This window comes from Podarcis bocagei, assembly GCF_964188305.1.
Source record: "Podarcis bocagei genome assembly, chromosome: 4".
Lineage (NCBI taxonomy): Eukaryota > Metazoa > Chordata > Lepidosauria > Squamata > Lacertidae > Podarcis > Podarcis bocagei.
In genome coordinates this window covers 11,817,750-11,843,929 of record NC_138128.1, presented here as the reverse complement: position 1 = coordinate 11,843,929, position 26,180 = coordinate 11,817,750, and the positions used below count along the sequence as shown (strand labels likewise).

Sequence of the window (26,180 nt, the reverse complement as noted above, 5' to 3'; positions counted from 1 at the left end):
AGACTAGCGGATTACCGCTGCCCACTCCTTTTATATGCGGACGACGCGGTAATTCTATCTTATACACGTGTTGGACTAACCAGAGCTCTAAAGATCTTTGCCACGTATTGCCAACTCAACCAATTAACCATCAACCATGCTAAGTCCAAGATTTTGATTTTCTCCAGAAGCCGGAGATTATACAAATGGAAGCTTGGTGGAGCAAAAATAGAGCAAGTCCTAAAATTTCAATATCTAGGAGTTATTTTTCAATACAACTTGGGATGGAAAGCTCAAATTCAACACCTACTTAACAAGGCCAAAACCCTGTCATATGCGCTCCTCCGATTTTTCTTTTCGGACGGAGCTCTGCATGTTCCCTCGGCCCTAAAGGTGTTCAAGGCAAAAGTGGTTGCAGTGCTTGCTTATGCTGCCCCGCTCTGGGCCGTGATGACAGACCTTGCTCCCCTTGAGACTCTGCAAAGCCAATTCCTTCGTCGGCTCCTAATGCTCCCCCTGTGCGTAAGCAACGCAGCCATGCGACTAGAATTGAAGATCGCATCCTTAGAAACTTGCCTGTGGAAGCAAGTCTTCAATTACTGGTTATCATTGTGGCATAGATTACCAAACCATTACCTTGTCCAATGCTTATGGCGAGATGAATTCTCCAGCCTTTGGACTAGTAAAATTCATGCCAAACTCCTGAGCTATGGAATCTCTCCCTCAGATTCCCTAAAACTAGACCAAATCACTGCTCAAAGACTGATCCGTCAAAGACTGGATGACATCGACTTACAGCAAAATTATATGCTGGGGGGAGGTGTCTGTTCGCCCCAGAACATTGGTATCACTTTAACTTATTGCGTTCCATCATACCTCTCCTCCCTTTCGACTGTTGCCCATAGACTGGCCTTCACCAAAGCGAGGTTCAACGTTTTCCCCTCCAATGTCCTGAGACATAGATTCTCAAAGGGCCAAGACCCCGCCACGTGCGAATGTGATAAGGTGACGCCGGAGTCGCTTCAGCACATTATGTTCACTTGCCCCTTGTTCAATGTGCCACGGGCAAATTTGTTGGGATCAATCATACAGAAACTAGAGGGTACCCCACCAAAATTCCACCTTGCCCAAATCTTGCAGGATAAGGATTCCCACACGACCCTGAAAGTGGCTAGGTTCCTGGTCGCTGTCCTCTCCCAAAAGCGACGCCAAGGAGCGCTACAAGCTAATTAAGGCGTAGCATGCCTTTCCATCTTATAGTATTTTATTGTTATAGTGGTGTTTTAGCGACTGTTTCCCCCCCCCCCCACGGCACAAGCTGTCACTTATGTGTTGTTTTTACCTGTATGGGCCTATGGCCGCAATAAATATTATCTAACGCAAGTGAGCAAAAGGAGACCTGTTCTCCGGATATATTACAGGTTTCGCTACACGCTTCATCAGTCCGAAAAGCTGCGTGATACAAAATAGCACTCCAATTACAATGTGTGGTAAACCATAAAAATTAGAAAATATCAGTCTCATACTATACCTTACCCAATCATACAAAACAGTTTGCTCAGGATAAAGAAGGTATTCACAGGCACAGCTAGTGTTCAGATTCATAACAAGCAGTTAAATACAGTACAGGTGTATAGAATTAATCATCTCATGATTACATGGTTAAAGGTGCAGCATCACTTTTCTGTTACAACCAAACAACAGTATACATATTAACTCATACATAGCATCCCAGATGGAATTCAGTATTCAAACCGTTTGGATATAAGGTTCCCATTCAGTCAATTTATTCGATTGAAAAGAAATTCTTCTCTTGAATCCGATTTTTAAATTTTTAAAAAAATGTTTCATCTCTTTCCTCTTCATTAAGAAATAGAGGCTATCTACAGACTATAATTCAAACAGCCCTTGATAGGGCTAAAAGAATTTACAGACAGGGTTTGTTGGTATCGAAACCCAAGAATGAACAGAACAGGATTTTCGGTTCTATAGAGTATAATTGTTTATCCTCCTCTATTGCAAGAGTTATTAAACAACATTGGCATATCATCTCCCACATTCCAGGTTGTGAAAATTTACCAATTTTAGGCAAAAGGCAGACTAGATCATTTAGGGACGTTCTAACCCGCACTGATTTATTGGAATATCATAGTGAGGATCCTCGTATGGACTACTGCAATGCGCTCTGTGTGGGGCTACCTTTGAAGGTGACTTGTATTCTCCTTTCGTAAGGTTCCATATGCTGGGTATATAATTCAAGAGGATATCTTGCTCTGTAAATGTAAGGTTGTTCCGTAAAGTTCTGTTGATAGTTTCAGTTACGTTCCGCCAAAAATCTTTCAATATAGGACAGTTAAAAAACCCCATACATTTTAGAGAAGCATTATCCCTACTGCATCTCCAACAGTTAGATACCTCATTCTTAACACTAGAACTCGAGGACCTCCAATGAAGCTGAATATTGAGAGAATTAGGACAGGCAAGGAAAGTACTTCTTCATGCGACACATGGTTAATCTATGGAACTCAATCCCATAAGATGCAATGATGGCCACCAACTTAGGTGACTTTTAAAGAGCACAGGGCAAATTTACGGAGGATGAGGCTACTAATGACCACGAACCACGAAGGCTGTGTTCTTCCTCCGAAGCTGCTTGCTGGAAACTGAATAATAATAATAATAATAATAATAATAATAATAATAATAATAATAATTAATAATACTTTATTATTTATACCCCACCCATCTGGCTGAGTTTCCCCAGCCACTCTGGGTGGCTCCCAATTAAGTGTTAAAAACAGTACAGCATTAAATATTAAAAACTTCCCTAAACAGGGCTGCCTTCAGATGTCTTTAAAAGAGAAGATAGCTGCTTATTTCCTTCACATCTGAAGGGAGGGTATTCCACAGGGCGGGCGCCACTACCGAGAAGGCCCTCTGCCTGGTTCCTTGTAACTTCACTTCTCGCAATGAGAGAACCGCCAGAAGGCCCTTGGTGCTGGACCTCAGTGTCCGGGCTGAACGATGGGGGTGGAGACGCTCCTTCAGGTATACAGGACTAAGGCCGTTTAGGGCTTTAAAGGTCAGCACCAACACTTTGAATTGTGCTCGGAAACGTACTGGGAGCCAATGCAGATCTCTCAGGCGGTCCTTATGTGGTCCCGGCGGCCAGTCCCAGTCACCAGTCTAGCTGCCGCATTCTGGATTAATTGCAGTTTCCGCGTCACCTTCAAAGGTAGCCCCACGTAGAGCGCGTTGCAGTAGTCCAAGCGGGAGATAACCAGAGCATGCACCACTCTGGCGAGACAGTCTGCGGGCAGGTAGGGTCTTAGCCTGCGTACCAGGTGGAGCTGGTACAGAAGGGGAGAGTGCTGTTATGTTCTGGTCGTACGTGCATGTTTCCTATAGGCCTCTGGTGGGCCACTGTGAAAACACTTCTTTGGACTAGGCAGGCCTTTGGTCTAATCCAGTAGGGGCTCCTACCTTCATGCCGAAGGATGCAATCAGGTTTCTTTCATGATGTAACCACTCTCTCTCTCTCTTTTTCTCTTCAGGATTCCGAAGGAGGCCTCTATGTGTGCATGAACACCTTCCTGGGATTCGGAAGAGAACATGTGGAAAGGCACTACCGGAAGACGGGTCAGTGTGTGTACATGCATTTGAAGCGGCACATGAAAGAGGTAGGTGCTGTTGGGGCCAACACATCTGAAGGCTCCGTTGAAAGCTATTTCCTTCTATTTGAGAATTAAAACAGGTAGCCTGAAAATAATAATTGAAGATTGGTATTAGGGCTTGTGCTTTGTAGTTCAGGCAGGCATATTTGGAGACTGCCAGCTGTAGACAGTACCTTGTGTAAGCAATGCGCATACGCAATTGGTTTGCTGGGAAGCTTTTGGTGGCTTTTGCATAATGGCCCAATGGGCGTTGGTTGTTGAGAACCCTCCAGGGTCGGAAAAGAAGTCTGTCTTAGTGCAACATTCTGTTTCTCCCAACCAGATCCTTGCAGGAAGTCCCACAAGCAGAACACCAGGGCTGTAGTCCCCACCCTCTCAGTGGCAGTGCCGGATTTATGTATAAGCTAAACATACTATAAGCCCCACTCTCTTGGGGCCCCCCCAAAAATTTAAAGGACAAAAAACTTGATGTACATTTCCAAAATATAAGATAAGTTCAACAATTACTTTGATAACATACGTATTTTGTTATGTGCAAATGGTTTTGGATACCTATTAGGTCCATAAATTACCATATACAGTGGTGCCCCGCAAGACGAATGCCTCGCAAGACGGAAAACTCGCTAGACGAAAGAGTTTTCCGTTTTGGAGGTGCTTCACAAAACGAATCTCCTATGGGCTTGCTTCGCAAGACGACAATGTCTTGTGAGTTCCTGCGGGTTTTTTCCCCTCCCCCCTTTTTCTAAGCCGCTAAGCCGCTTATCAGCTGATCCGATAAGCTGATAAACCGCTAAAAGCGCTAATAGCGCTAATCCGCTAATCCGTCAATGGGCTTGCTTCGCAAGACGAAAAAACCACTAGACGAAGAGAATCACAGAACGGATTCTTTTCGTCTTGCAAGGCACCACTGTACAGTGGAACCTTGGGTTGCAATCATGATCCATGCGGGAGGCACATTTGAAACCCACAGCGTTCGCAACCCCCAGCGCCGCGTCTGCGCACGCACTGGTTGCGATTCGGCGCTTCTGTGCATGCGCAAAGCACAATTTATTTTCTCTGCGCATGTGCGAGCGCCGAAACCCAGAAGTAACCTGTTCCGGTACTTCTGGGTTTGGCACGGTGCGCAACCCGAAAACACGTAACCTGAAGTGTCTGTAATCCGAGGTACCACTGTAGCAAGTATTCAACACAAAAAACAGTGACAATTTGTTGTTGACAAAGGACAGCTGGATACAGTGGTACCTGGGGCTACATACGCTTCAGGTTACAGACTCCGCTAGCCCAGAAATAGTGCTTCAGGTTAAGAACTTTGCTTCAGGATAAGAACAGAAATCGGGCTCCAGTGGCGTGGCAGCAGCAGGAGGCCCCATTAGCTAAAGTGGTGCTTCAGGTTAAGAACAGTTTCAGGTTAAGAACGGACCTCTGGAACGAATTAAGTACTTAACCTGAGATACCACTGTGTATAAAGGGCCCCATTACCTTCAGTAGCTTAGGGCCTCATCAAACCTAAATCCGGCCCTGGTGGTGATGCTGGTATCTAAAGCTGGTTGCTGGGAGTCGTATTCCAATAACATATGGAGGGCTACAGGTTCCCCATCCCTGCTTTAAGTTGTGAGGTTGAATGCCCCTGATAATGTAAAGGACTACGTGGGGTGGTTATGGGAAAGGCTATGCTAAGTTCACTGTGGCATATTTATCATTAGTAGTTCAGCTGATGGGGCAAAGCGCCCTTGCAAAGCGCCGTTGAGAACCTTTTCGGGTTGCCATGAAGTCTTCTACTTGTCCTCTCATCTGTTTTCCCGTTGCTGAGTTGTAATTGCCCCTGCACATCCTTACCCCTTACAACTGCTGCCTACCAATCATAAAAATTGCTTCTGTTGTTACAGCAACACTGTTTTGAGTCCACTTCCAGGTTCTTTTTTTAAGAACTGGTGACTTTTAGTTGAAAAGACCAAGCATCACTTTAACGGCAGGAGGAAGAGAATATATCTTAATGCACTGTGCTTGGTCTCCTCTAGAGAAACAGTTTGCTGCCCTGCTTCTTCCAGAAACAGTTCACTATCAGGGCAGCAGCTATAGCACTGTATTTTTATTTATTTTCTAACATGGAGCAGTGCTATGGGTGCTGCCAATCCTAATTTTTAAAAGGCTTGTTCTGGTATGCATGGGGAGGCGGGGAAGTAGTTTGGGAGGAAAATCGTAGTAACGCTGTAGTGCGCATGATGAGGGTTGGGCAACAACTGGTCTCGTGGATAAATATTTACGGTGCTGCTTTAGTGTTTGGCACTGACCTCCCAGTGAAATCTTTCCAGCAGGTTGAAGGTTTGCACTGAAAACATGTACCAGTAAGTTTGGCTTCAAAGACTGTTTACATGTCAACAAGACATGTAACCTCTTCAGCCCTCCCTGGCAATGGAGGCTAACATAGCCGCTGTCCCAGCAATGATAGGTCAAAGTTGGTTACCCTGTTCTGATTGCCCGTGTATTCTTCTGCTGCCCAGTTGACCATGTAAACACAGCTGTTTGCACTCTGTACCAGGGCAGTTCCACCTCTGAACCTCCCCACTAACCCCTCACAATAAATACGATAATATATGGATTTATTGGAGGTGTCCAAGTTGTGTCTCTAAACCCCCCCTCTTCAAATATGCTTACTCTTGGTTTCACGAGCCATGGTTGCAGTCTGTCCAAACAGGCCTTGAAATGAAGATACTTGCGTGGAATAACAGGTGTATTTTTTAAATTTGCTGACTGTTTTGTGATTAGACCATCACCCGCTTGAATTGACTTTAAAAATACCTGAATTGGCTGTCAACTTTGCTCTGCGGGATGGCTCAGTCGGTAGAACAAGAGACACTTAATCTCAGGGTTGTGGGTTCGAGTTCCACGTTGGAGATTTATGCATCGAAAGGGGGTTGGACTAGATGACCCTTGTGGTCCCATTCCAACTCTACAATTCTTTCTTAGGAGAATGAGGCTATCCATCTCTCTGCCTCGCTAAACTGTTGCTGGGATTTCAGTTTTCATTACTATGAATTTTTTTAACTTGAGATGTTGCATACGCCTGGCCTTCCAGATAATGATCTCTGCGGCCTTTTGCCCTGCGCTCTTTGCCTTATTCTCTGGACCCAGCATATCGCCTTTTGTATGAAGAACACCGGCTTATGTGTTCAGTTATCCTTTGGTGATAACACCAACTGAACCTGCATCAGTCTTTGAGAGCTGTCTCACACTTTACAGAAAATGATGCACCCCTAGATCTGTTCTGCAATCTTTGAAGAGGAACCACCTTTAAGCGAAGGGGCAGAAAACAATTGCCTGGGAGTGGAGACTGATAGAGACTTTTGAGCAAGTTTCCAACTTGTTTGTTTACATGCATCCTAGACTATGCATCCATAGTCACTTCGACTATGGGAGAGGGCAGTGGCGTAGCATGGGTTGTCAGCACCCGGGGCAAGGCAAGTAATTTGCGTCCCCTAACCCGTGGATTTTAGCAGGGGGCAGAGAGCTGTGAGTGTGAGCGCGCCCCCCAGATGTTGCGCCCGGTGCGGCCGGCCCCCCCCTGCACCCCCACGCTACGCCACTGGGAGAGGGAAAAATGTGGTTGGCGCAGAAGGCCCTGCTCACATGTTCAGGGTGAAAGTGTGTGGACTTGAAGTGAGAAGGGCTGTCTGTGGCTTGGGGATCAATGTTAGAGCACCCGCTTTGCACCCAAAAGGTAAAGGTACCCCTGCCCGTACGGGCCAGTCTTGACAGACTCTAGGGTTGTGCGCTCATCTCACTCTAGAGGCCGGGAGCCAGCGCTGTCCGCAGACACTTCCGGGTCACGTGGCCAGCGTGACAAGCTGCATCTGGCGAGCTAGTGCCACACACGGAAACGCCGTTTACCTTCCCGCTGGTAAGCGGTCCCTATTTATCTACTTGCACCCGGGGGTGCTTTTGAACTGTTAGGTTGGCAGGCGCTGGGACCGAGCGACGGGAGCGCACCCTGCCGCGGGGATTCGAACCGTCGGCAAGTCCTAGGTGCTGAGGTTTTACCCACGGCACCACCCGCGTCCCAAACTTGCATCCAAAAAGCCTCAGTTTATTCACATGAAATGGAAAAGCACCTAACTGTGTTCATCTTAAGTCCACATGCATTTAACCAAACACATGAATTTATGTTTGCTTGCAACGTGTCAAGCAGCTCTCATTTGTTTTACATGTTCAAGAGGAAAACTGAAAGTTGAAGGAGAGTCAGCGATAGATGAGGGCCATACCCCTTTTATCCTGGGATAAATAGCAAGGATGTTATCTCTAGGAATAAGGTAAAGGGTAAAGGGACCCCTGACCATTAGGTCCAGTCACGGACAACTCTGGGGTTGCGGTGCTCATCTCGCTTTACTGGCCGAGGGAGCCGGCGTACAGCTGGTCATGTGGCCAGCATGACTAAGCCGCTTCTGGCGAACCAGAGCAGTGCACGGAAACGCCATTTACCATATTTTTTCCTCTATAGGACTCACTTTTTCCCCTCCAAAAATTAAGGGGAAATCTGTGTGCGTCCTACAGAGTGAATGCAGGCTGCACAGCTAAGCCCAAAGCCAGAACAGGGAGACGGAGCGCTGCGCAGCGCTCCGTCTCGCTGTTCTAGCTTGTGGATGGCTGCGCAAAGCCTCCACAGGGCAGCGGGGTGCCTTCGCCCTGCTGCCCTGCAGAGGCTACAAAGGCTGTCCCCGAAGCCTCAAGCCTTTGGAGTGTAGCGGGAACTCGCGCTGCGCTCCAAAGTCTTTGGGTCAGCGAAAGGAACCCGAAGCCTTTGGAGCGCAGCGCGAGGTCCCACTGCGCTCCAAAGGCTTCAGGGATCTTTGAGGCTGGCGATCTTTGAGCCTTCGTGCTGTTCCCCGACCTGCTCTTTGGGGCTGGCGGTGGGGGAAAGCAGCGCTTCACTGAAGCCTGGAGAGCGAGAGGGGTCAGTGCACACTGACCCCTCTCGCTCTCCAGGCTTCCAAGGTAGCCACCTGAAGCCTCCAGAGTGCAGCGGTAACTCCCGCTGCGCGCCGGAGGCTTTGGGTGAATGCACCTTGAACGCGCCTTGTTTTAGAGGGGGAGAACATGAATTTTTTTTTTCCTGTTATCCTCCTCCTATGGTCCGGTGCGTCCTATAGAGCGAAAAATACGGTACCTTCCCACCAGAGCAGTACCTATTTATCTACTTGCACTTTGACGTGCTTTCGAACTGCTAGGTCGGCAGGAGCAGGGACCGAGCAACAGGAGCTCACCCTGTCGCGGGGATTCGAACCGCCGACCTTCTGATTGGCAAGTCCTAGGCTCTGTGGTTTAACCCACAGCGTCACCTGCGTCCCTATCTCTAGGAATAGTGTTCCATTAAAAACACACACAAAAACCTAATGATCTGGGAATTACACACTGAAGGTGTGTGCAAGAATTCACTGCTTCAAGTAGCTGTCTCAGGATAGCAACAGAACCTCAGTACAGAGCCTCCATTTTTCTGGATATGTTTTTGCACTTTGGCAGAATTTTCCCTCGTCTCTTTCATCCCCCCCCCCTTTTAACAATGAGTAGTGTGATAGCTGACAGATGTAGCAATGGAATGGTTGGAGAAGCAGTACATAAGATTTGGTTGTTATAAGAACTTGGAACATCTTCATTGCTAAGCATGATAGACTTTGGGTTTTGGGGTCGAGGGTTTTTTATTTGCTTTCTATTTATTTTTGGGATGGCCCTCTTTCGAAAACCTGCCAGTTGCCATAATGTCCATCGAAAAATTGGTTTAGACTCCAATCCTTTTGAGCTTTTGGAAGGATTTAAATGAAAATGCTTGCATTTTGGGTAACAGAGAATGAGATGCAATACTCAACCCAATAGATTGAGGGTTTGGCACCCATGTCTTATGCATCTAGGGATGTGACGTTGGCCATACGAATACTACAAATATATATCTGTTTCCTACCAGTGTGTCTGTCTTGGCTTCCCCCAAATCATCCCATTGACTTCAATTTGGTGAGTGTTCAGTGTTCTGTGTTACAGACCCAGACCTTCCCTTTCCAGGGACAGTCCTGGATTTGCAGAAGCCCTCCTGGTTTCTGATTTGACCCTGGAATGACCCGATTTTCCTTAGGACTTCCCTGTTTTAATTGGAAAAATGTTGGAGGGTATGGCGTTATGTGACCTCCAAGTCAATGAGATAAGTAACTATGCAATCTTTTTAGAAGACATTTGAAGACAGGCTTGTATAGGGAGGTTTCTTAATGTTTCATTGTATTTTTCTATATGTTGGAAGCCACTCAGAGTGGCTGCGGCAACCCAGTCCGGTGGGCAGGGTGGTATTATTATTATTATTATTATTAATTGAATAGGGAGGGCATGCAGACCCTTAGTTCCCCTAGAACAGCGGTTCTCAACCTGTGGGTCCCCAGATGTTGTTGGACTACAACTCCCATCAGCCCTGAGCTCTGGCCTTGCTAGCTAGGGGTGATGGGAGTTGTAGTTCAACAACATCTGGGGACGCACAGGTTGAGAAAGGCTGCCCTAGAAGTACAATTACCATGATTTCATGGTGAAAGGGAATTGCTGTTAACCCAGGTTAATGTGCTGTGTGACTTCCTCAGAATGAATCTTGGAGGCAGAGCTTTGATCAACAACTCAAGGTGCTAATTGTCGACTAGGGTACTTGAAGGCAAAGGAGAAAAGAGTTCAGGTACCCTTTAAACAGGTGCATAGGAGAAAGAGTGTTAGCAGGTGTTGCTTGACAGGCAAGGCTAAGAGGAATTGCAGCTGCTGAAATCCCCTCTTCTTAACTATCTGTTAAAGCCTGATAGAAAATAAATACCCTTGGCTGCACTGTCAGCTATGATTGATGATGATTAACACTTTAGATTTCCCTTCACAACAACATTGCAAAGTGGGAGAGGATTCACTGCCATGCAGATTTTGCACTAGACTGATTTGATTCCAGTTTCCTATTTTACTTTTCTGAGTATTTTATTTTTCTTGTAGCGACGTGAGTTAGACTTTTAACCTTTCTTCTTCTTTTTCTCTCCATCTCCTTTTTCTCTCTCTCTTTCTTTCCAGAAAGTAACAGGGGCATCTGGTGGAGCTTTACCAAAAAGGAGAAACACCAAGCTATTTTTAGGTATTGTAAAGAGCCGTTTTCAAACCTTGTTCTGACTAACTAACACAGGTGCATGTTTGAGGTGGGTTTTTTGTTTTTGCTTTGAGTTCCAGTGGCTTTTGTGTATTGCAGTTTCTTTTTCACAGATCAAACATACATTATTCTGATGATAAGGGGGGCATTTTTAAAATCACTTTTTTTTTTAAAAAAGTTCTCGTTACAGTGGTGCCTCGCAAGACGAAATTAATTCGTTCCGCAATTCTCTTCGTCTTGCGGTTTTTTCGTCTTGCGATGCACGGTTTCCCATAGGAATGCATTGAAAATCAATTAATGCGTTCCTAGGGAAACCGACTTCAGACCAGGTCCGGGGACAGTCTGTCCCCGGACCTCTTCTGAAGGCTGGGGGGGGGGGACAAGGGCTTTTCTTCCCACCCCCAGCATTTTAAAAAACCCTGGGACAGCGGAGGACTTCTCCGCTGTGCGGGGCTATCTTAAAATGCTGGCGGGCGGCATTTTAAAATCGCTCCGGACAGCGGAGGACTTCTCCGCTGTCCGGGGCGATTTAAAAGCCCCTGGGAAGGCAGGCGGGGGGACAAAGACTTTCGCCCCCTGCCCGCCTTCAGAAGGTGTTCCCGCCCCCCGCCCCACTTCGGAACAGCTTTCCGAAGTGGGGCGGATGGGGCAGGTGTCCCCGCCCCCCCCGCCCCACTTCGGAACAGCTTTCCGAAGTGGGGCGGCGGGGCCAGGTGTTCCCGCCCCCCCTCCCCACTTCGGAAGAGCTTTCCGAAGTGGGGCGGCGGGGCCAGGTGTTCCCGCCCCCCCTCCCCACTTCGGAAGAGCTTTCCGAAGTGGGGCGGCGGGGCCAGGTGTCCCCGCCCCCCCTCCCCACTTCGGAAGAGCTTTCCGAAGTGGGGCGGCGGGGCCAGGTGTCCCCGCCCCCCCGCCCCACTTCGGAACAGCTTTCCGAAGTGGGGCGGCGGGGCCAGGTGTCCCCGCCCCCCCGCCCCACTTCGGAACAGCTTTCCGAAGTGGGGCGGCGGGGCCAGGTGTCCCCGCCCCCCCGCCCCACTTCGGAACAGCTTTCCGAAGTGGGGCGGCGGGGCCAGGTGTCCCCGCCCCCCCGCCCCACTTCGGAACAGCTTTCCGAAGTGGGGCGGCGGGGCCAGGTGTTCCCGCCCCCCCTCCCCACTTCGGAACAGCTTTCCGAAGTGGGGCGGCGGGGCCAGGTGTTCCCGCCCCCCCTCCCCACTTCGGAACAGCTTTCCGAAGTGGGGCGGCGGGGCCAGGTGTCCCCGCCCCCCCGCCCCACTTCGGAACAGCTTTCCGAAGTGGGGCGGCGGGGCCAGGTGTCCCCGCCCCCCCGCCCCACTTCGGAACAGCTTTCCGAAGTGGGGCGGCGGGGCCAGGTGTTCCCGCCCCCCCTCCCCACTTCGGAAGAGCTTTCCGAAGTGGGGCGGCGGGGCCAGGTGTTCCCGCCCCCCCTCCCCACTTCGGAAGAGCTTTCCGAAGTGGGGCGGCGGGGCCAGGTGTCCCCGCCCCCCCTCCCCACTTCGGAAGAGCTTTCCGAAGTGGGGCGGCGGGGCCAGGTGTCCCCGCCCCCCCTCCCCACTTCGGAACAGCTTTCCGAAGTGGGGCGGCGGGGCCAGGTGTCCCCGCCCCCCCTCCCCACTTCGGAACAGCTTTCCGAAGTGGGGCGGCGGGGCCAGGTGTCCCCGCCCCCCCCCGCCCCACTTCGGAACAGCTTTCCGAAGTGGGGCGGCGGGGCCAGGTGTCCCCGCCCCCCCCGCCCCACTTCGGAACAGCTTTCCGAAGTGGGGCGGCGGGGCCAGGTGTCCCCGCCCCCCCGCCCCACTTCGGAAGAGCTTTCCGAAGTGGGGCGGCGGGGCCAGGTGTCCCCGCCCCCCCTCCCCACTTCGGAAGAGCTTTCCGAAGTCGGGCGGCGGGGCCAGGTGTTCCCGCCCCCTCTCCCCACTTCGGAAGAGCTTTCCGAAGTGGGGCGGCGGGGCCAGGTGTCCCCGCCCCCCCGCCCCACTTCGGAACAGCGTTTTAAAATGCTGGGGGTCGGGAGCGAAGCGCTGCCGACCCCCAGCATTTTAAAATCTCCCCGTGTCCCGGGGAGGTTTTAAAATGCTGGGGGTCGGCAGCGCTTCGCTCCCGACCCCCAGCATTTTAAAATCTTCCCAGGACACGGGGAGATTTTAAAATGCTGGGGGTCTGCAGCGCTTCGCTCCCGACCCCCAGCATTTTAAAATCTTCCCAGGACACGGGGAGATTTTAAAATGCTGGGGGTCTGCAGCGCTTCGCTCCCGACCCCCAGCATTTTAAAATCTTCCCAGGCACGGGGAGATTTTAAAATGCTGGGGGTCTGCAGCGCTTCGCTCCCGACCCCCAGCATTTTAAAATCTTCCCAGGACACGGGGAGATTTTAAAATGCTGGGGGTCTGCAGCGCTTCGCTCCCGACCCCCAGCATTTTAAAATCTTCCCAGGACACGGGGAGATTTTAAAATGCTGGGGGTCGGCAGCGAACGCTTCGCTCCCGCCCGCCAGCATTTTAAGATCGCCCGGGGCAGGCGGGGGGGGGGGGGAAGGCAGGCGGGGGGGAGCAAAGACTTTTGCCCCCCGCCGGCCTTCAGAAGAGGTCCTCTTCTGAAGGCCGGCTGTGGGCGAAAGTCTTTGCTCCTGACCGCCAGCATTTCCCTATGGGCTTTCGTCTTGCGATGCAAGCCCATAGGGAAATTCGTCTTGCGAAGCGCCTCCAAAACAGAAAACCCTTTCGTCTTGCGGGTTTTCCGTCTTGCGAGGCATTCGTCTTGCGGGGTACCACTGTATAAGCTTGCAACCCATGGAGACTGCTTTGAAAAGAAAAAATCTTTTCAAAGCTGTTTCTCCTGCTTTCTTTCTGCACCCATCTGTGTCCTAATAACCCTTTGCATGTGTTAATAAATTAAACCCTGAAAAGAAATTGAACGGTGGAGACAGTGTTAGGCCCCAAGGTCAGGGAAGAAGTTTGAAATTGAATTCCTGACTCCAGAGTTGCCCTTGCTTGTTTGGCCACAAGGCTTTTGTTCTCTCATAAGACGGACTGAGTTAGCGAGTTCAACTGGTTTTCAGTAAAAAGGCTTGCTTTTTTTGTTAGAAATCTATTGCCGCTTGCTTGGGGTGGAAGTCTGAATCTGATTTGTGTGTGCATTCGTTTGGCTAAAATCAATTGGACTTGTGCACGTGTAAGTGTACACATTTGTATATATGTGAATGTGTTCGCATATCAGTTCATGTGATATATATGTGAGACTTGCGACTCTTTTTTCGGTCTGAGCTCCTCAGCCTTTTAAGAAGTATAGATCTGAAGGGATGAGGGGGACCGGTGAGGAAACAAGTTATTTGGGGATCCCTCTCACCTTGAGACTGTGTTTAGGCAAAGGTACTTTAGAAGCCAAAAGACTGGGAGCCAGCTGTAGACTTTAATTTGAAATTGAGTCATTTTTGTTTGGTTTACAGGTCTTAGGTCCTTTAAAATACAACTCGACCGGTTCAGTAAACACACATAGTGCCGGGAGGAAGGTAGGGGGGCTGTTAATGAAAAAGACGAGCCCTATACTTTAGCAGTTTGAAAGCACGTCAAAGTGCAAGTAGATAAATAGGTGGGAAGGTAAACGGCGTTTCCGTGCGCTGCTCTGGTTCACCAGAAGTGGCTTAGTCATGCTGGCCACTTGACCTGGAAGCTGCACGCCGGCTCCCTCGGCCAATAAAGCGAGACGAGCGCCACAACCCCAGAGTCGGTCACGACTGGACCTAATGGTCAGGGGTCCCTTTACCTTTATCCTTTGACTCCACCTCAGTTTTAGCCAAATTGTCTCTCCTCCAGGCGCATAGGTTTGTAAAACCTAGCAAAGATTCAGGAAAAGGTGGCACCAGCTAAGTAGTTTTAAGCATGGGTTACAAAAATCAAATAGTTCAGTATGCATGGTTTTGCTGCTGCTGCTGCTTCTGTTTGGCCAATGTTATCCCCTTTCCTGAACCAGTAAGTCATATTTGCATTTTGGTGTTGTGAAACTGATCCCCAGCAGTTGATCCAAAACAAGCTCTGTGATGTGTATTGTGATAAATATTAGAGGGAGCTCAGCGATACCCTTTTGTTTGTTTGTATGCATTTTGAATAAGACCTTGCTCTGTGTTTTCATTTATTTACTGCTTTTTCAGTCTTACAAGAAAAAGTCTCAAGGCGGCTTTCAAATGAACTAGAATGAAACAGCCAGATTTTATTTTATTTAATCATGATTTACAAAAATGAATATAATGAATAAACATAACTGGGTTCAAATAAGTCCCCTCCCCCCCTTCCAATGCCCCTTGATCCCAGAATGAAGCCTCCCCTGTTATTAGGATTCAGGTTTTGGTTGAGAAGGGGGCCTGTGGTTGCCTAGCAACTGCAGCTCAGCTTACTGCTTCCCTAGAGCTGTCAAAATGGCTGACTGAGGCTGAATGCGGCCTGGCGGTCAGCGGCATGGTCAAGGACAGGCTAGCAGCTTCTGGGAATGCCTGGCAAGCTGTTAGTTTGGCACAGCCTTTAGAGTTACCATTAGGGACAAATTCCTTATTAGTCCAATGGGTAAACTGGCTTTGACTCAACTAATATTTCCTTCTCCCAACTGTTGTTCATGAAGCTCTCTCCTCATTCTCTTATTCGCATTTTCTTTAAATAGATGGTTCCAAATGGCTTGACTTCTTTTGTTGTTGTTGATGACGGCGACTCTGTTTTAGTGTAGAGAAGGTGACTCATTAGGATCACAATGTCCTACTGGCTTTGCTTTATTGTTTCTGACCAGTTGGACGTCTTCTCCTTTCCAGTTTTGTGTGTGTGTGTGTGTGTGTGTGTGTGTGTGTGTGTGTACAAGTTGCACAGAGAAAAATAACAGAGGCACAAGTAGCAGTTTGGATTTCTGTGTTGTCCATATTGGAGGGGTTAACCCCCCCACCCAAAAAAAACCTTTTTCCCTGGCTTAATCTGAACAATAGCTTAGTACCTCATCTGAGAAACTTAGATATGTGGAATGTGACTCTTAGCACAACTGAACAGTAGCCTAAATCATCCTCTGTCCTGCCTTTTTGATGCCACCTCCTTTCATATTTTTTTTCCAGCATTCAGAGTAGGTTTTTTTTTTTTTGGAAAATCAGGATTGAGGAAACCCTGCGAGCCAAATTAATGCAGCTGAAACTTTATAAAATGATTTCTCTGCTCCCACACCACCACAATTTATTATTGGGGAAAATCTATTCTTTTCCAGTTTATCAACTAGCCCAATTGTGAGTACAGATGAGATTCCCGCTGCACCAACATGAGCATCATAATTCTGCAACCGACATTTTTAGCTTCGAGAAACGTTTGCGTCTACCTGTGTTTTTCTGCTGCCACAGAGTGACAGCTAAGTGATGTCTAATTGACAGAAATGGGATAGCCTCTGTTATATAGGGTGGGTTTTTTTGGTGGGGTGTGTGAACGTTCAACCTACTACCCAACTCATTTAGCGCTTAAGCCCGTAAATAGAGATGCTACTCTCTGGAACTGGGAAGAGTGCTGAATATTGGTGATTTAATGTACCCCTGAATAAGTAGCATAGCATGGGGGGGGGGGGAGAGAGAGGATGCTTTACTTGTGTCAAAAATGCAGTGGTTTTCAGGGGTGCTTGAAATCCCCCCCAACTTGGAAAAAGCAGTAGATTAATCTGAGAAGGGCAGGCAGACTGGTAGTCTACCATTGCAGTTGGCAAAGATGACACCTAGGAAAGTGGTCTTGCCTTGTTTATAATTTTATGTATCCCTGATGACGTATCAAAATGATGTGTGAACAGAGCCCCAGGTTGACTGCAGGTTATTGCAAGAAAGTTTCTGGTTAAGTGAATGGATAAGATGTTGAAGGTTGTTGTTTAGTCGTTTAGTCGTGTCCGACTCTTCGTGACCCCATGGACCAGAGCATGCCAGGCACTCCTGTCTTCCACTGCCTCCCGCAGTTTGGTCAGACTCATATTTGTAGCTTCGAGAACACTGTTCAACCACCTCGTCCTCTGTCGTCCCCTTCTTCTTGTGCCCTCAACCTTTCCCAGCATCAGGGTCTTTTCCAGGGAGTCTTCTCTTCTCATGAGGTGGCCAAAGTATTGGAGCCTCAGCTTCACGATCTGTCCTTCCAGTGAGCACTCAGGGCTGATTTCCTTGAGAATGGATCGGTTTGATCTTCTTGCAGTCCATGGGACTCTCAAGAGTCTCCTCCAGCACCATAATTCAAAAGCATCAATTCTTCAGCAATCAGCCTTCTATATGGTCCAGCTCTCACTTCCATAATTCATGAATGTTGAAGGTACTGATGAACAATTGAGTTATCCAGTCTGACAGGGGCTGTGTAATAAAATTTGATTGAATAAAAATATGTAATGGTTTAAGTGACCTGCTTTTTATTAAATGGGGGAGCTGTGGTAGAGAGGCAGTAGCAATTTTGAACTTCTGAATCCCCACCTAGTGAGCTGTATCATTATCTTGAAGATTTTTCCTACAGCTGGTTGATGGTTTGCTCAGGTGCACAAGCGCCAACACTTTCTATCCCTATTTCAAATGTGAGTCTAACCTGGAATTGAAAAAGTGTTGTCTTATATATGTGCATCTTCAGTTTGCCTGAACCTTTTCCAACATGAACAAATAAGACAGTTGGGGACTAGTTATTTCACTTAGCTGGGGTTGATGCCTATGACCAGTGCTCCCCCCCCTAAAAATAATGTTTAGGGGTATGAATACCCCAGCGTCCTCCCAGAAAAAAAGCATTGCTTATGACTGTTTTGCAGGCTTGGAAAAGTTCCCAACGTTGCAAAAATAGCAACGAGGAAGAGAAAATAAAACTAATCACAACGTGTGAGTAAAACAGAAAGGAATTGGCTAGCACAGAAAGCAGTATGCGATTAGATTCAGCCTTACTTAATCCCGCATCAAAAGGTACCCGCAAATGCAGCCTGCCAATCCAGTTTGAACATTTGTTGCATTCTTGCTTGTAATGCTCTTTGAGGTAGAAACCTATTAAGGACATTAAATTCCTTCCAATCCCTTCTGTATTAGAAGCATCCTTAATTGATCGCCTTATGCAAATTTGCAAGCAAGCAATTGCAAAGACAGAGCGGAAAAGAAGGTGAGGTTTCTTTTTCAAATATTCCATATGCGGTGGCTCCCATTTCTTGCCTACTGCCTGTATTTGTGGAGAGGGCTTCAGTCATGGTACACCACCACATACATGGTTTCTCAGGCATTTGCAGTGCTGGTCTAAAAATTGAAACCTCTGCATCATGGTGCGTGATCCTAGCTGTCTATCCAGGGGCTGGGAGCTAATATGTGCAGGCATTTCCTACGGCTGACATTGTAGTGTGAGATAATCGCAGCCAAGCCTTAGCTTGGCCATAGATTCACTGCAAAGCCTCATTTCCCCCATCTGTGAAATGGAAAGAGTGACGCCGTGTCTCACTTATAGGGTTGCTTTCAGCGTGAATGAAGTAAAACCTATCTGAATTGCTGCGCTGTTGAAAAGATGCAGTAGTCAGTTGTTGGTTGGGACACTATTTCATTTGGCTTGGGATACCCGCCTCCCCCCCCCCCCTGTTTCTATTTCATTTCGAGTCTTTAAAGGCGCATGCTGTTGCATGCATGCCACAATGCCGTGAGTGTCTCGCCATAAAATTAGGCTTCAGGGCCCTGGCTAAAGTGACCCATTCCAAAGTTAACAGCATAGCAGATTCTGGTAAGATGCATCATAAACCCTAAATTGCCCTGTAAGCTTGTTTTTCCAAGCAGACAGATAATGGTTCCCAGAGTGCATATATTATTCATGGTCAGTTTTTATAAGCTTGATTTGCTGCAAATAGAACTTTCTTGCCCTGAATTCTGACCAAGCAGGCAGATCCCATTTTCTCAAACACCTGATTTTGCTGACTAGCAGTGGTGTTAACAATAATTTACAGTGGTACCCATCGTGATGCCTCCTCTGCCCTGATGCTGTTGAATTTCCACCATCCCCAGTCAGTATGTCCAGTGATTGGGGCAATGTGAGTTTGACGTATATTTAATGTTTAGTTTTATCAGTATCCTTTAATGAATGTTGCATTTTACTTGTAAACTGCTTAGAGGTTCTACTACAATCAAACAGTACTGTATATACGTTTTGTTAAATAAAATAAATCAAGGCGTTGCTTTGTGTAAACCACTTTGAGGCTTTTGTGAATTAAGTGGTATATGAATTTTGCTAAATTAAAAAAAAATCCAAGAACATCTGGATGACACCATGTTGGCTACCCAATAATAATTCTTTCAATAATCCTGTATGGCAGACCAGAATTGTCTTTGATTTGGCATCCACCTTCATGGTGGTCTCTTATCAGTTTTCTCTGGCAGATGAAGACCCTCCTTTATCAAATGACCCTTCCCACATGTTGGTATATAGAGGCATACAGTTGGTATACCAAGGCTGTTCGATGTTTGTATGTTTCTAACTGGACTATTTGTTACTGCTGCTTTTAGTTAAATTGTGGATATTTGAGAGGCAGTCAGATGTAGTGGTCAGAGTGTTGGACTGGGAAGGTCTGGCTTCAAATCCCCAGTGAGTCCCTAGGCTCAGCATGTGGCAGTGGGCCAGTGACTCTCTCTGGGGGCCAACCTACTTCATAGCGTCATTATGGGGACACGAACGTTGGGCGGGAAGAGAACCGTTGAGTTCATTGGAGGAGAGGCAAGACATACTATATTGTCACGGGAAATGGGGTTGCTTGTGTGTAAATCCCCAGCCGTTCCAAACTGCTTAGGAGCGGTTGTGTCTTTCCCTGACTGAGCAGCCCTTTGCGCAGCTGCTCAGTCGCTAGCAGAATCCGTGAGTGGGCGTCTCCTAAATTTCCTCCAGCATAAGAATTCCTTAACGGACAACCTTCGCCTCGCCTCTCTGCGCGGAAGCCTTCTGCGCAGAGTGGGCGTGCCGAGTGGTGGTCCTCCACCCTCCCCACTGACTTCACTGGAAGAGTCTCGGAGCCTCCCCTCCGAACTGCTCTCTGCCTCTCCCTTCTTCCTGGTGTCACCTGGACTTCTTTCCCCAGAGGACGTTCTCTCTCTTCCCTTACTAGTCCCCTCTCCTGCAGAATCTGGGAGCCTCGCCTCTCCACTATGCTCTGATGTCAGTTCCCTGACATATATTTACTCGAATGTAATGCTCATCTTTTTTGGCCAAATTCCATCGCGAACATTAGCATAGGCATTAGATTTGATGGCACCAGCAAATACTTTTTTGGTTTCAAGGTTTTGAAAATGGAGGTGCGCATTAGGTTCGATGGCGCATTAGATTCATGTAAATATGGTATATGTAAAAGGTAAAGGTAAAGGGACGCCTAACCATTAGGTTCAGTCGTGGCCGACTCTGGGGTTGCGGCGCTCATCTCGCTTTATTGGCCGAGGGAGCCGGCGTACAGCTTCCGGGTCATGTGGCCAGCATGACTAAGCCACTTCTGGCGAACCAGAGCAGCACACGGAAATGCCATTTACCTTCCCACCGGAGCGGTACCTATTTATCTACTTTGACATGCTTTTGAACTTCTAGGTTGGCAGGAGCAGGGACCGAGCAATGGGAGCTCACCCCATCGTGGGGATTTGAACCGCCGACCTTCTGATTGGCAAGTCCTAGGCTCTGTGGTTTAACCCACAGCGCCACCCGCGTCCCTATGGTATATGTAATAATGAGCAAATGAACACGGAATGGGGTTCTCCCCGCCTCCCAGCTTTCTCATTCAGTCAAGGCTGCAGCAGCTCATACTCTCTGGGATGGGATAAAATACAGGGGTAAAAGGGAAGTCCGCACTTGTGCGCGATCCTCTTCTTATCTCCCTTCCTTGACTGCAGTGGGCATCCTCTTTGGGAGCCCAGCTCGGGATCCGATTTATACTGCTATTAATAGCACATTCAGCTGGTAACATCTAAATCTGATCTGGGCATGTCTAGTCAAGCAGCCCCCCGTTTTCTTTCCCCTTCCATCATGTTAGCTTACGGCTCCCTTGTCTGCCTGCAGCTGGGCTTCAGCTGCTGCTTTCAGTCAGCCGGTGGCCAGGCGTTTGTCATCGTCCGTCACTAGAGTGACGTGCTCGTTGAACTTGGCCAGATGGCATCTGAAGGAAATTTACCCCACTGACTGCTTGCCCAAAAATAACAGCTTCTGGGCCCGTCTTCTCTCCCCCTGTGCTCACCCACCTTCCCCGCAGGCTTACACCATCGCTTATTTTGCTTTGCCTGCTCTCGCCTATTCTTTTTAAAGTGCGGTTTTGGTGACCTTTGGTTGTGACTCTTCTGATGACGGCACTGTTTTAAAACTGTGGTAGTGATTCACTGAGCTTCCAGCCCCGTAGAAGGGAATTGCAACGTACTCTCTGCATTAGCTTTTTCAAACCTTTTAATAAGTTTATCTGGCAGCAGCTGGAGTCTTCGCTGAAGGGGAACAACGGAGACCCTCTCAGTGCTACCCAAACACCTTGAAGCGCTCATCAGTTTTGGAAGAGAGTTCTTTATCAAAATGGCTTCTGTGTCATAGAATGGACAGCAACATCCAGTGAATTGTTCAGTTTTCTGTTCCAGCATTTTGAAAGAAAGATACCCATTTCATAGAATTGTAGAGTTGGAAGAGACCATGTGGGTCATTGAGTCCAACCCCTTGCAATGCAGAAATCTTTTGCCCAACATGGGGCTCGAACCCACGACCTTGAGATTAAGAGTCTCATGCTCTACCAACTCCACACACATTTTAAGGGATGGTGAATTTAAATTTATTTCAGGTCTCTTCTATCTATCCCTTCATAAACTAGAAAATATTGCAGGGCTCAGCAGGGAATTTCCAGAGAGCAGAATCCTGTAAACATTAATTAGATTAAGGTCAATTATATTACGCCCTTGCAGTGGTATCTCGGGTTAAGTACTTAATTCGTTCCGGAGGTCCATTCTTACCCTGAAACTGTTCTTAACCTGAAGCACCACTTTAGCTAATGGGGCCTCCTGCTGCCGCTGCACCACCGGAGCACGATTTCTGTTCTCATCCTGAAGCAAAGTTCTTAACCTGAGGTACTATTTCTGGGTTAGCGGAGTCTGTAACCTGAAGCGTATGTCACCTGAAGCGTATGTAACCCGAGGTACCACTATACTTGAGCAAGGAAAACTTGAGTACCTGAGTATCAGTAACAGGGGCAGGAAATCTCAGGCCATGACCCTCAAATGTGGCCACACTGTCTGGCCCTTGGACTCTCTGCGAGTCCGTCAAAACTAGCCTACTGTACAAAGGTAATGTTTACATTTGTTGCTCCACCCACCTCTGACTCCGCCCACCACTGGCATGTGACCCTCAGCAGATTGCCCAGCAGGAAATGCGGCCCTCAGGCTGAAGAAGGTTCCTCACCTCTGTGCTAAAAGGTTGAGAAGTTCTACCTTATACTAAAGGAAAAAGAGATGGATACCGCAGCCATCTCTGATGTGTAAAAGGGAACCTTGTATCATCCTCTTCACAAATATCAGCTATCTTGCAAAATATATGAAAATCAAAGAGACCCATCATAACATTCATGCTGAGCTTATGTGAAGTGATTTATGTGAAAATGTGCAGTGTCTTTTTCCTCACTACACACAGTTTGGGAAAGATCTTGGAGATCAGGTTCCAGATCAGGTTCTGGCTAAGGCGTTTTTGAATTACCAGCATCCTTGTTTGCAGGAGCGAGCATGGTGTTGTTAGGTTGTTGTTGTTGTTTAGTCGTTTAGTTGTGTCCGACTCTTCGTGACCCCATGGACCAGAGCACGCCAGGCACTCCTGTCTTCCACTGCCTCCCGCAGTTTGGTCAGACTCATATTTGTGGCTTCAAGAACACTGTCCAACCATCTCGTCCTCTGTCGTCCCCTTCTCCTTGTGCCCTCAACCTTTCCCAGCATCAGGGTTTTTTCCAGGGAGTCTTCTCTTCTCATGAGGTGGCCAAAGTATTGGAGCCTCAGCTTCATGATCTGTCCTACCAATACTAAAATATAGGTTTCAGATTACTAGTCACCTGCGTGGCTGGGCACCAGGAATTTTTCTAGTACTGAAATATTGTAGAATTTTAAAAGCACTTTTGTCAATTCCAAATACATGGCCTGCTTCCTGAAACTTGATACAGCTTTTCCTCAATGAACATCTTATTTCCCTAGCACCTTTAGCATGATTAAAACTCTATTGTAGAAGTTTCATGTTTCCTTCTAAAAGAACCCTGTGAAAGAGATCATTAAGCTCATTGCTCAAACTCATCCGGTCCAGGAAATAGTTGCTTGCATTGAAGAAATACTTGAACCCAGGAGTTCCATATGCAGCACTTGTTTCCATTGGACTTTTTGACTCATAAATTGTCAGAAGGGACAACGCTGTAGCATTTATAAAATAACTGAAATGCTGCTTGAGACTTGAAGACCAAGATCCTAATTTCCCATAATTGCTGGGTAATTCAAGGGATTAGTTAGTTGACTGAAATAATAGAACCTTTCAACTCCAGGTCACTGCTTCACTTCCTGATGGGGGTCATTCTTGCCAGCAATGTAATTAACATCCAGTTATTGGAAAGTATTCTGAGTTTAAGTAGGTGAAATTCCCATGCTTCCATTTGGAATGGACCCACATTTTATAATGGGTGCGTTATGCCAGTAATGAATTGTCCTCAGTAGTTAATGAAGTGAAGAAATAAAAATATTGGCCATTGTGATTGAAAAGAGCTTGCCGCAGAGAGCAAGCTCATCCTTTCCCTTCTTTTAGGTCAAACAATGTGTGGAAGATAAAGAAAAGGGTCCGCGGTCTGAAAGTTTTTTGTTCCTCTGGATAAATTGGCCATATACAGCTCATTGCATACTTTAAATCTGAGATTGTTCATGAAGGGGTGTGCATGTAATTCAGGTGTCTGAATTTTTGGCAGCTTATTTGGAATTGTGTGTGAATTAGAGGGTCAGACTAGATGACTCAGTTTGCGTTGTGAAGGAACCCTCCCCCCCCCCAATATTACACAACATAATACTATTATTTCCTCCATGGCAGAATTGCTTTCTGTTTAGTCTCACCAGGGCGTAGCCCCAGAAACTCTCTTCACAATGGCAGGAGTGAGACTGAGAGTACCTCTGAGCAAGTACAGTTTTCGTTATTTCTTTGTCTCTTGTCTCTAACACAGCCCCAAATCACAGCCTGACTCAACACCTAGGATTAGGAGGCAGGCTGTGCCTTTGAGTTTAGACACTGAAGCTCAGAATCCCCTCTCTCTAAAAGAATGAAAGTTTACTACCCGTCTTCTTTCCCCCTTTCCCCCCAATCTTATACTGTATACAACATTAAACTCTCACATCAAATATAACCGATCTGTAAAAAGGACTTCATGATCTGAAAACTGAGACAATGTATTTTTTTTTTTATTAAATTTTTATTGGTTTTTCCACTTTTATAAAGACAAAACACACACAAAAAAGACACAAGACAAGAACATGTATAAATTCCGAAAATCCTAGTTTCCTAACCCTATTCCCAGACTTCCCCCCACCCCCCCTCGTGCATCCCAATTCCCAAGATTGTGTCAGCAATTTGGTGTTTCTCCTCTTAACCATCTTATTACCTTTTTTATAAACAAAATATAGATTTTTCCTAAGTTGGACTCAAGTTCTCTTCCGTCGATTTCTCATTTTGTCTTAATTAAAAGTCATATTAACTAAACCTAAAGGTCTTGAGTGTTTTTAAGGTTCTCTTCTTCCCTCCCTCCCATCCCCGGTTTTTGTCCCTTCCCAATACATATCCAGAATAACAGTTCTTAGCCTGGGTTCCTCACGTCCGAGGCTTTCAAGTCTCTTTCAGTCCCTCTCCGCCGGTCTTGTTGGTAGTCCTTTATGTCGGTCATCAAATCTGGAAAGAGTTCTTTCGCCATCAAACCATATTCTCTTCCCACAAGGACATTTGAAAGCCACTGCTGAAAAATTTCCACAAATCCTGCATCTTCAAAGTCAAAGTCAGAATGGAGGCCCCAATCATATTTCTTTGTTTTAAGTTCCTGTGTTCCATAGACTCCCGGGGCCTCCTCCTTCATCTTCTTCATCTTTCGCAGACTTGTGGTAGATGTAATCCAAAAATCTCCTTGCTTGTATTCCACAGATGTCGGCTTTTGGTTATTACTTCCCAGCTTTACTTTCTCTTTTTCTTGTTTAGTCTCTTCCACCTCTTCAGATATCAGTTCCCATTCAGCTGTGGATTCTTTCTCATTCAGGTCCTCAATACATACAGCAGAGCTGCCTGTTCCAGAAGTCAAGGTCATAAGTTGTTTATTCATAGCTAAGCTCTGCTCTTGTAGAATTCCCACCAATTGAAACATCCTTTCGATTTCCACTAGTAACTTTCCATCCACAGCCATTGTGTCCATTGTAGTTTCACAGAATTCCCCCTAGGGGGAATCTGGTTACTTATTAGTCTTTTCTCCAACAATCCTTTAACTTATTTTTATTACTTTGTTTCCAACAATCTTGGTTCAATTGTAGCTCATCTTAGTCCAGAGGGATCTTAAATAGCAATTTTTCCACTCTAAACTGCCCGCTTGACAGCTTTGACAGCTGTCAAACTCCGCAGCTCTTACACAGGCACAGAGACAGGACGCTCCCGGGCCCGGGAGGGGGGGTTGTTTAAAGCAAAAAGAAGGCTTCCCAGTCTCCACTCTCCAGCTCAAAATTTCTTTTAACTAAATCTTGGAAGTTAGTGTCCTTTTTAACTCACCCCTCCAAGGGTAGGCTCTCCAGCTTAGCACTTTGTCGTTGCTTAGATCGTCTGCAAGGGGGGGGGGTGCGGACTTCCTTTTAGCACACCCCCCGGTCGTCTCCAATTCAGGGTAATGTTTTTAAAATCCAATTCCGTCTTACTCACGGGTTCTTTCTTTTCAGTCCAAATTTCAAGGAAGGAAGTCAGCGCTCTCTGGTCATGGCTCGCGGCTTCACTCCACCGAGGTAGCGATCGACTCTCAGTGCCACGCCGCCCTCCGTATCCTCTCCGCAGCCTTTAAAAAGGCTCTTCGTGGATCGGGGGGGCGCTTAAGGCACCCGCCGAGTCTTCAGTCCGCAGGCTTCCGCGCCTGCGGTTTTTAAGGGTCCCCGCGTCGCCGGCGCGGCAAAGACCCGTCCTCGGTTGAGCCGATTCCCTCCGCAGCTCGGAGGGAATCCGCCATTTCCAAATCGCGCCAACCCGGAAGTCCCCTGTAAACTGAGACAATGTATGTACTTTTGAAACCCAAGTAAATCGCTTGCATGGCTGGGAAAGTCTAGCTTCAGCAATCAAAACTTGAGGACTTTGGAAATTAAGTTATGATTAGTAAAGAACCAAAGTTTAAAGTAACCT

At 47.3% G+C, this 26,180-nt stretch overlaps 1 protein-coding gene across 2 annotated transcripts in view; it reads left to right on the top strand.

The window, feature by feature from the left end:
• Positions 1–26,180, top strand: part of USP13 (ubiquitin specific peptidase 13) — an 82,371-nt gene that overhangs the window by 13,260 nt on the left and 42,931 nt on the right. For both annotated transcript variants that reach the window (XM_081190140.1, XM_081190139.1), the window contains exons 2-3: positions 3,534–3,659; positions 10,725–10,785. In XM_081190140.1, coding sequence (XP_081046266.1) covers positions 3,534–3,659; positions 10,725–10,785 — 187 coding nt within the window. The remainder of the gene's footprint in view (positions 1–3,533; positions 3,660–10,724; positions 10,786–26,180) is intronic.